Source organism: Heptranchias perlo, chromosome 1 (assembly GCF_035084215.1).
Source record: "Heptranchias perlo isolate sHepPer1 chromosome 1, sHepPer1.hap1, whole genome shotgun sequence".
Lineage (NCBI taxonomy): Eukaryota > Metazoa > Chordata > Chondrichthyes > Hexanchiformes > Hexanchidae > Heptranchias > Heptranchias perlo.
Window position 1 is genome coordinate 174,992,098 of NC_090325.1, and position 11,371 is coordinate 175,003,468.

The 11,371-nt window shown below is 41.0% G+C and overlaps 1 protein-coding gene across 7 annotated transcripts in view; it reads left to right on the top strand.

Moving 5' to 3' along the window:
- LOC137328028 (ETS-related transcription factor Elf-2-like) overlaps positions 1–11,008 on the top strand; it is a 139,580-nt gene extending 128,572 nt beyond the window's left edge. For 5 of the 7 annotated variants that reach the window (XM_067994110.1, XM_067994102.1, XM_067994128.1 and 2 more), the window contains one exon: positions 8,202–11,008. In XM_067994110.1, the coding sequence (XP_067850211.1) occupies positions 8,202–8,835 (634 nt within the window). In that variant the 3' untranslated portion in view covers positions 8,836–11,008. The remainder of the gene's footprint in view (positions 1–8,201) is intronic. The other 2 variants (XM_067994120.1, XM_067994147.1) reach the window with 1 other exon arrangement.
- The last annotated feature ends 363 nt before the right edge of the window (positions 11,009–11,371 follow it).

The window sequence follows — 11,371 nt, forward strand, 5'->3', positions numbered from 1 at the left end:
CTATTTAAGACCGAGATGAGGAAGAATTTCTTCACTCAGGGTTGTGAATCTTTGGAATTCTCTACCCCAGAGGGCTGCAGATGCTCTGTAGTTGAGTATATTCAAGGCTGTGATGGAATTTTGGCCATTAAGGGAATCAAGGGATAGGGGCATCGGGCAGGAAAGTGAATTTGAGGTAAAAGATCAGCCATGATCTTATTGAATGGCGGAGCAGGCTCAAGGTGCCATATGGCCTACTCCTGCTCCTATTTCTTATGTTAGTCCTATTGAAAGATCTTGAAGGGCGAACTGTGTTAATTAGAATCATTGAAAATTTATGGCACAGAAGGAGGCCATTCGGCCCATCGTGTCCGCACCGGTTGAGAAACGAGCCACCCAGCCTAATCCCACTTTCCAGCATTTGGTCCGTAGCCCTGCAGGTCACGGCTCTTCAGGTGTGCATCCAGGTATTTTTTAAATGAGTTGAGGGTTTCTGCCTCACCACCCTCTCAGGCAGTGAGTTCCAGACCCCCACCACCCTCTGGGTGAAAAAAATTTTCCTCATTTCCGCTCTAATCCTTCTACCAGTCACTTTAAATCTATGCCCTCTGGTTATTGACACCTCCGTTAAGGGAAATAGGTCCTTCCGATCCACTCTATCTAGGTCCCTCATAATTTTGTACACCTCAATCAAATCACCCCTCAGTCTCCTCTGTTCCAAGGAAAACAACCTCAGCCTTTCCAATCTGTCATCATAGCTAAAATTCTCCAGTCCTGGCAACATCCTCATAAATCTCCTTTATGCCCTCTCTAGTGCAGTTACATCTTCCTGTAATGTGGTGACCGGAACTGTGCACAGTACTGAAGCTGTGGCCTAACTAGTGTTTTATACAGTTCTAGTATAACATCCCTGCTTATAGATTCTATGCCTCAGCTAATAAAAGAAAGCATTCCATATGCCTTCTTAACCACCTTATCTACCGGTCCTGCTACCTTCAGGGATCTGTGGACGTGCACTCCAAGGTCCCTCACTTCCTCTACACCTCTCAATATCCTCCCATTTATTGTGTAGTCCCTTGCCTTGTTTGCTCTCCCCAAATGCATTAGCTCACACTTCTCCGGATTGAACTCCATTTGCCACTTTTCTGCCCATCTGACCAGTCCATTGATATCTTCCTGCAGTCTGCAGCTTTCCTCTTCATTATCAACCACACGGCCTATCTTTGTGTCGTCCGCAAATTTCTTAATCATGCCACCTACGTTGAAGTCCAAATCGCTACTGTATACCACAAAAAGCAAAGAACCCAGTACCGAGCCCTGCAGCACCCCACTGGAAACAGCCTTCCAGTTGCAAAAACACCCATCAACCATTACCCATTGCTTCCTGCCACTGAGCCAATTTTGGATCCAATTTACCACATTCCCTTGGATCCCATGGCCCTTTACTTTTATGACCAATCTGCCATGTGGGACCTTGTAGTCTACATGGATTTTAGCAAGGCTTTTGACATCAGTTGCGCTACCCTCATCGATCCTCCTTGTCACCTCCTCGAAAAATTCAATCAAGTTAGTCACACATGACCTCCCCTTAACAAATTTGTGCTGACTGTCCTTGATTAGTCCGTGCCTTTCTAAGTGACAGTTTATCCTGTCCCTCAGAATTGATTGCAATAATTTGCCCACCACCGAGGTTAGGCTGACTGGCCTGTAATTACTCGGTCTATCCTTTTCTCCCTTTTTAAACAACAGTACAATGTTAGCAGTCCTCCAATCCTCCAGCACTACGCCTGTATCCAGTAAAGTTTGGAAAATGATTTCCTCCCTGGCTTCTTTTAACAGCCTGGGATACATTTCATCCGGCCCTGGTGATTTATCCACTTTCAAAGATGCTAATCCCCTTAATACTTCTTCTCTCACTGTTTATCCCATCCAATATTTCACACTCCTCCTCCTTAACTTCAATCGCTGCATCATCCCTCCCCTTTGTGAAGACAGATGCAAAGTATTCATTAAGAACCATGCCCATATCTTCCGCCTCCACACATAGTTTACCATTTTGATCTCTAATAGGCCTTACTCTTTCCTTAATTATCCTCTTGCTCTTAATGTATTTATAAAACATCTTTGGGTTTTCTTTGATTTTTACCTGCTAATATTTTTTCATGCCCTCTCTTTGCTTTCCTAATTTCCTTTTTAACTTCACCCCTGCACTTTGTATATTCCTCTAAGCTTTCTGTACTATTGAGTTCCCAGTGTCTTATCATACCCTGTCTTATCTTACCCTGAATGCTTCTTGACATCCAGGGGACTCTAGATTTAGCAGCCTCACCCTTTTTCTTTGTGGAAACATGTTTACCCTGAACCCCTTGAATCACCCCTTTGAATGTCTCCCACAGCTCTGACACTGATTTACCTTCAAGTAGCTGTTTCCAGTTTACTTTTGCTAAATCACTTCTCAGTTTAGTAAAATTGGCCTTTCCCCAGTTGAAAACTTTAACTCCTGCTCTGTCTTTGTTCTTTTCCATAACTATGCTAAAACTAACTATTATGATCACTACCACCGAAATGCTCTCCCACTGCTACTTCTTCCACCTGCCCCTCTTCATTTCCTAGAACTAAATCCAGAACTGCCCTCCTCTCGTTGGGCTTGCTATATACTGCAGCCTTTGACATGGTCAACCACCCCATCCTCCTCTAACGTCTGTTCTCTGTTGTCCAGCTTAGTGGGACTGTCCACAATTGGTTTCACTCAACTATCCGATCGTAGCCAGAGTATTTTCAGCAATGGCTTCTCTTCCCACTCCTGCAGCCCATATCCAGCCCCGCTTATCCATTATCCCTGTCCTTGCTGACCTACTTTGGCTCACGGTCCCCCAATACCTCAGATTTAAAATGTTATCTTTGTACTTCACTTCCTTCATGCCTTGCCCCCAACCCTTTCTCTGTAACCTCCACCAGACCTACAAACTCCCCCTCCAAATTGTCTGTCCCTTTTGATTCTGGCCTCTTGTGTTACCCACTCCTTTTGCCCCCTCTTTAGTGGCAGTACCTTCAGCTGCCTAGGTTTCATTCTGGAATTCCTTTCAACCCCTCTGCCTCTCCATCTCTCTCTCCTCCTTTAAGGCTCTCTTTAAAACCCACCTTTTTGATCAAGCTTTTGGCTGTGCCTCATAATACCTTCTTCGTTGGCACAGTGTCCATTTTTTTCTGATTGTGCATCTGTAAAGTGCCATGGAACATTTTTCTATGTTAAAGGAATATAAAAACAAGTTGCTGTTTTGGGATCATCTTGTCTGAAAAATGGCCATCCTCTGCCTACAGTAATATCAATGACTGCACCTTAAAGAAATGAATTGTATGTGAAGTCATTCATGAAAGGTGTGATAAGATACTCTATAAATACTAACATCTATACTGGTAGGAACTAGAAGCATCGGAATAAAGGAAACCGGCCAAAAAAAAATTTGTGTGTATGTTCTGAACTGCTTGAATTTGGAATTTTATAGTGGGAAATGGCTGTTGAATATGTATTTTGCAAATTCAGCTCTTGATTCCCATTGTAGACCAACTATAAATTACACCTGCTGGACATAAGTTCACATAGCTGTCCATAACTGAGCAGCCTCACCCATTGAGACAACTAAGGGTGGCTGATATAGAAAATGCTGTTAGGGTTGAGGCTCATTGGGGCAGCATGAACACTTCACATTATTCAGTGGTTGTAGATGTTTATATAATAATAATTGCTATTGATGTGATCAATTTACTGGAATATTTCTCAGCTGAGCTTGATTCACAGGTTAGAGCGGTTAGTGCTTGCCTATTGCTCAGTTGGTAGCACTCTTGTCACTTGAATGAGAAGGTTGTGGGCTCAAGTTCCACTCCAGAGACTTGAGCACAAAATCTAGGCTGACCCTCCAATGTGGTGCTGAGGGAGTGCTGCACTAACATCCACCTGAGAGGGCAGACGGGGTTTAAAGTCGCCTCCGAAAAATGTAGTGAATTCCATCAGCACTACATCTTTCGGAGGAGACTTTAAACCCTGTCTGCCCTCTCAGGTGGATGTAAAAGATCCCATGTCACTATTCGAAGAAGAGCAGGGGAATTCTCCCCGGTGTCCCGGCCAATATTTATCCTTCAACCAAAATCACTAATTCAGATTATCTGGTCATTATCTCATTGCTGTTTGTGGGACCTTGCTGTGCGCAAATTGGCTGCTGCATTTCCTACATTACAACAGTGACTACATTTCAAAAGTACTTAATTGGCTGTAAAGCGCTTTGGGGCGCCCCAAAGGTTATGAAAGGCGCTATATAAATGCAAGTCTCTATCTTTCTACCTGTGTTGCATGTATTTCTTGCCCCATTATGAGTAAATGGCATCTCTACAGATTAAAGTTCCTCTGAATCCTGCCATCCTGTTCAAGTAATGAAACACATTTTCTGAGGTTGGCATTATGTCGTCATTACACAGTTCTGCTCCAACTAGCGTTAAACTGCAAAAGTGTAGGAAAACGGCTCAAGGATGCACAGGTGTGCTCGTATTTCTTTCATTTAGAGAGGAAAGTAGCAGCGTAGCCATCCCCTGCCTCCACTTTTAGACAAATTAGTTTTTTTTTTAAAAACATGCTTTGCAGTAGGAATGTGGCCACATCAAAGTTATCTCTGCTACTGCCATCTAGTGATCCTGTATTATCATATTTCCAAAGGTGCAAGCAAAGTAGTGAGTGGGAAAAGTGGTCTGTACAGGTATAAAGGAAAAATATCAGGCATGGACAACAATAACCTAGACTGAGAGAAACTGTAAATTGGTGATTTACTGAAGAGAATGAAATTGTTTTTTATTCCTGAACTTGTTCAGTTTGGAGATGAGCAGTGAACCTCCTGTGGTGTTGCTTACAGGAAACAGCATATGATCGACTTATGGCCTGTGATCGTATGTTGCTCTCTTCCCAAATGAGCAGCATATGATTGCAGGCCACATTTTCAGATCTGATTTGACACTTGCAACTGCATATTTTGCATACAGGAATTCTGAACAGCTAGTGTGCAGAAAAGGTAGTGTCTTTTGGTTTAAATCAAGATAATTTTCAAGGGTTAATTGGTCCGTGCAGTACTTTTGTGCATGGGACACGGATTAAAATTGTGCCAAATGGCATGTTCTGTTTAGTAAAACTCCTAGTATAAAATGTAGTTTCAATAACTTGGGGCCAAGGTATGAAAAGTAAGTTAGAACAAAGAATTTAGTAGTGTGGGAAATATCTTCTGTTTTTAAACAGTCTGTGCTTTCTGGGAAAAGTGGGTTCTACCATGTCATTTTTCATTATTATGCTCAAGTGTCTTGAAAGTTACATAGTTACATCAAAACTATGGCACAGAAACAAGCCAGTCAGCCCAACTGGTCTGTTCTGGCGTTTGGATAGGGCAGATCAAATTCTAAAGCTGTTGATTGGATCTCGTTGGTTTAAGTGAAGAATTCTGGATTCCGCCCTGTGCTGATGTGATTATCGAGCTATGCAGCTATCATTTTGAAGTCATCTTCAGGTCTATGACGGCCTTTTCAGTGTTGTAACCCCAGCTCATTTCTTTGTAGTATCTGTTTTGAGTGGGGTGGGGGTGGGGGTTGGGGGGGGAGAGGAGTAGCCTGGTGATTGGGAAGTGTGAATGTTAAAAGGTGGTGTCCTTGCACATGTCATCAGCATGCTTTACTGCTTTGTGGCATGGTGGACATGGGGGTCTCTGGTGAGGATTATGCCGAAAGCTCTGTGCAGAGAAGCCAGCTAGCTAGATTTGCTGGCTCTGTGTTGGATAAATTGTTCTGACAATGCCTGGGGATAGTTCTAGAAAGCCAAGGTGAGTAGAATCCTGGAAGGAAATGGGTGCAGAAAGGAAAAACTATGTAAACATCTGATTTTAGGATTAAACCCTGTAAAACCTGATAACTACCTCTCCGTGAAACTGAATTTGGAAATTAGGGTTAGTCAGTAAAACCCGGAAAAACGTTAATGTCATCATGCTGCAGTTCTGGTGTGGTGCATGTCATATGAACATACGAAATTAAGAGCAGGAGAAGGCCATTCGCCCTGTCGAGCCTGCTCTGCCATTTGATAAGATCATGGCTGATCTGATTGTGATCTCAACCCTACTTTCCCATCTACCTACTATAACCTTTGACTCCCTTGTTAAGCAGGAATCTATCTAACTCGGCCTTAAAAATATTCAATGATCCTGTCTCCACCGCTCTCTGGGGAAGGGAGTTCCACAGACTCATGACCCTCAGAGAAAAAATTTCTCCTTATCTCCACTTTAAATGGGAAACCCCTTATTTTTAAACTACAGCCCCTAGTTCTAGTCTCTCCCACAAGGGGAAACATCCTCTCAGCATCTACCCCTTCTCGTCCCCTCTGGATCTTATATGTTTCACTAAGATCACCTCTCATTCTTCTAAACTCCAGTGCATACAGGCCCAACTTGTCCAACATTTCCTCATAAGATTAACCCCCTCATCCCAGGAATCAGTCAAGTGAACCATCTCTGAACCGCCTCTAAAGCAATTATGTCCTTTCTTAAATAAGGAGACCAAAACTGCACACAGTATTCTGGATGTGGTCTCACCAATGTGCCCTGTACGACTGTAGCAAAACATCTCTACTTTTATATTCCATTCTCCTTGCAATAAATGACAACATTCCATTTGCCTTCCTAATCACTTGCTGTACCTGCATACTAACTTTTTGTGATTCATGTACAAGGACACCCAGATCTCTCTACCTCAGAATTCTGCAATCTCTCTTCATTTAAATAATATACTGCTTTTCTATTCCTCCTGCCAAAGTGGACAAGTTCACATCTTCCCACATTATACTCCATCTGCCAAATTTTTGCCCACTTACTTAACCTATCTGTATCCCTTTGCAGACTCCTTATGTTCTCTTCACAACTTACTTTCCTTCCTACCTTGTGTCATCAGCAAATTTGCAACCATACACTCGGTCCCTTCATCCAAGTCATTGATATAGATTGTAAATAGTTGAGGCCCAAGCACTGATCCCTGTGGCAGTCCACTCGTTACATCTTGCCAACCTGAAAATGACCCATTTATGTCTACTTTGTTTCCTGTTAGCTAACCAATCCTTTATCCATGCTTATGTTACCCCCTACACCGTGCGCTCTTATTTGTGTAGTAGCCTTTGATGTGGCACCTTGTCAAAAGCCTTCTAGAAATCCAAGTTCACCGCATCCGCAGGATCCCTTTTATCCACGTTGCTTGTTACTTCCTCAAAGAACTCTAATAAATTAGTCAGACATGATTTCCCTTTCACAAAGCCATGTTGACTCTGCCTGATTGCATTGAGATTTTCTAAGTGCCCTGCTATAACCTCCTTAATAATAGATTCTAGCATTTTCCCTATGACAGATGTTAAGCTAACTGGCCTGTCGTTTCCTGCTTTCTGTCTCCCTCCTTTGTTGAATAGAGGAGTTACATTCGCTATTTTCCAATCTGATGGGACCCTTCCAGAATCTAGGGAATTTTGGAAAATTAATACCAATGCTGGAAAAAATGTTGTCACAGGGAGCACTTCATGCTTTCTCCATATTGATGGAGTACAATTACTGCCATCTGATTGAAGATCCATGAAGGAGGGGCTGAAGGCGGAGTTAATTATTAGCATCAACTTCTTTAGTGTTAAACTTTTGTCGATGGTTGTACTATTTACTAAAGTAAAAAAATAACATTTGTTACTTCTAAAGTTGTTTTGTGGATTAAACTATTTTCTAATTAAACATTAACTACGCACTTGCAGCTGATTTCACCAATTTTTGGACTTCTGACCTTGTTTTGAGTTTGTTCCCAGCTTGGATTTAAAAAAAATACTTATAAATTTCTGTAGGAAGTAGTATCATTTGGATTGTTTTTTCCCTGCTCCCAGTTATCTCATCTGCACCTACTAATTTTGAAAGACTGCTACAAAAATTACAGACAAGTGTGTTGCAGTTTTGGTCCTGAGAATTTTTTAGAACAATTGATATTTTGTGTAACCTGGAAAAATGTAATTAGCATCCCACAACTGACATCGATGTCGAGGCTACTTTACCCATTGCATATAATTAGCAGTGCTTTCCAAAACAAACAGGCACTGTCGGAAGCAGATTACAAGGTTTAGAGAAGCCTAAAATTAGCTCCGTGTTTCTAACTTGTTCTTTCCACTTCTTTACCAACAGTAGAACTGTTCGTGTTGCAATGCAGGTGCCTGTTGTAATGACTTCTTCAGGCCAGAAGTTTTCAAGGATGGCTGTTCATTCAATGAACCCAGTTTCAACTGTAATAACCAGCACAAATACGACCATCTCTTCTCCAAAGGTTGTCATCCAAACTATCCCTACAATGGTGCCTGCTACAGTAGAGAATGGAGATAAAATCACTATGCAGCCTGGAAAAATCATCACCATTCCTGCAACGCAGATCGCCCAGTGTCACTTACAGACAAAGGCAGGCTTGGCTACAACAGGCAGCATTAACATAATTGGAGCACCAGCAGCTATTCGAGCTCTTTCTCCTGTGTCAATAGGAGGAGGGACGCCTGTAATGAGACTAGCAATGCCTGCCCAGCAGGCTACAGGCCAGAGTCCCGCTCGAGTTATTACTGCTGTCATCAAAGGGGCAGAGGTCAAACAGGAAGGCGTGGCTACAAAGGTGGGAGCAGATCTCCATAATCTGCCTGTGATTAAGGAAGAGCGTTCGATGGAGGGTAGCAAGACTGTGACTCGCTGGGTGGTTGTCAGTGCACCCTCAGCCATCGCCCTTCCTTTGACAATTAAAACAGAGGCAGAAGCCACGGTGACTGGTGAAAAATAATAGCGCAGCTGTTTTAGAGACAAATGGATGTCATTATGAGACTTTTAAAAAGGAATGTTTCCAGCAGGTATCAAACTTTTTTCCATCCCATGCTTCACAGTGGGATTTGAGCCACATCATCAAATGCTGACGAAGAAACTCTCTTTGAATAGGAACAAATGAGATTTCAATGAATTCATCTGCAATTAAATGCATATTGATCCAAAAAAGGGACCATGTGTTTCACTACATTTTAAGTCTACACTAAGAATTTCTGGAAACACTAATATTTCATTGACTGGTTTGGAATGTTTCTCTGAAGACTGCATAAGCTTTAAAGCACCAGTGCTATCAGGAATTTGCCCAACAGACATCTTCATTATAAAGTCCTGGCTATGTATTGTGGTGGAGGTGTTGAGCTGAAATGTGATCTGGTCTTTACTATATTACTAATGAGACTGTTCAAAATTACAGCTACTGTAATGTTTTGGGCAGAAGACCATTGGTCCTTCTAGCCTAACCTTCCAAACCTCCCATCAGGTTTTGTATTGTAAATATAGAACTAATAACCCTGTATCCCATTTACTAACATGAATTCATCCATTTTTAAGATAGAAATATCACTCTCCACCCAAAACAAAGTTGACTAAATTTCTTGATTTCCCTTGACACCGTAACTTTAACTTGTGTCCCCTGGTTCTCAAACCCTTTCCTGGATGTAAATTTTCCATACCCATGAACATCTCATCAAGGCCCTCCTCCCACCCCCTGCTTCCTTCTTTTCCTCAGCCGCCTTAATTTAGAATCCGCCTCAGCTATCCCTGGGAATTATAAAAAGGCATTTAAAAAAAAAAAATGCTGAGGTGAAATTTTTATTAGCAAAATGGTTCATGTATTTGTTTTAGAATCATGATATAATTGGAACTGCTGACAGTCCATCAGTGTATGGCCAGCAGGAGCCTTGCAGTCATGAAGTTTGTTGAGGAAACTGGTTACTTGCAAGTAAGTTGCTGGTGATACTGGGCCTTTAAAACTGGTTGCTGCCTATTACATTTCAAATGCATACCAACCTTTGTTCAAATAACACTGTGTGCACACAGTATCTTTTCTTCTACTGGTGCTAAGTGAATTCTCTATAAACTGTATGGAATGTGAAGGATTAAGTTGAAATAGAAGTTACTGCTTTTATTTGGTGAAGAGGGTATGAAGGTGTATTTTCAGGATTTGTATAATTACAGTTAGTGAGCAATGTTAAATGAAAGCTTGAGTTTTTCCATTTTAAAAAAATAAGCTATGTAAGAACTAGCTTTTTGTTTAAAGGTCTTTTTAATCTTACACATAAAGCACAGTATTGTTATGGAGTAACATGTTATTTTATGGTAGTTAGAGCCAGTCAGATACATGGTTTGTGGTCAACTTGAGTGACAGACCTTTGGCTATAACCTGTTTTTTTTTAATATAATGCCTGTGTCACTTTGCCTTGGTGTATGTATAAACATTGCTTTTTTTTGCCACTTCAAGGTCATGTTCAGTCTAGCTTTGTGCAATGAGCGGTTCCTTTTCAGGTAGTTCTAAACCTGCTGACTTCAGTTAAAGAGGAAGTCTTGCCATCAGGACCCAACTTTTTTAAAAAGAAAACTGTTACAAGAAATTATAATTAACATCCTTTTGTTCCATCCATTGTTATCAATTTTTGTTTACACAGTGAGGATGAACTATATCCTGTTTGGGAGGGGGGAGTATGGTATTGGCTAGGACAATTATTGAGCCTGACCATGAAGACATTGAGGTACCATACATAGTAAATGCTCGAGTATAGTTGGGTTAATGTTCAGCTATTTCCATTCAGCTCTTGACATGGTAACTCCCTTTTACCCTGGTACTGCCTTTAGATTTCATCAGTACTCACTGTTTAAAAATATTCAAACCTGAAACAAATGGACCAAAACAAAAAGATGTTAAATCTTTCACAACCACCTGCTTTTTAAAACTGGATTCTGGTATTGAAACTCCCTCCTTAATGATTGATTAGGGAGATTACCAGTGTTCTGACTGAAGATGTTTGTACAGTTTCAACATTTGAAGTATATTCTATTTTGTTGTACTCTTGTTTCAAAGTGTATTCAAGTAGATTTTACCAAAATATAACAGTGAATCCTGTTTTGATTGTGTTTTGGTAAAGAAATACAAAGTATATCTAGTGTCTACGTATCTTCTTTAACGGCCATTTTTAAAAGATGAAATTAAATGTTTTGTAACTTTAAAAAAAAATTTCAGTTAGCAATAAATATCCCTAAATCAGCAAAGTGTAGCACTTGTCACTGATGCATCCCATCCCCTTTAAATCAAAAGTTTTTTTTCTAAAAACAGTTTTCTCAAGTTTTGCTACAGGAATTAACTTGGAGTTTCACATGTTTTTAAAAAAAATACAGTTGCATGGTTCAGTAGTGGTTTAAACACCGTAGAGTGTGTTATGGAATAAATTCAGCAGGCGTGCTGGACATTCAGAATAGTTGGACTACACTTCACCTCACCACTGAAGTTGTCAAGACATCTA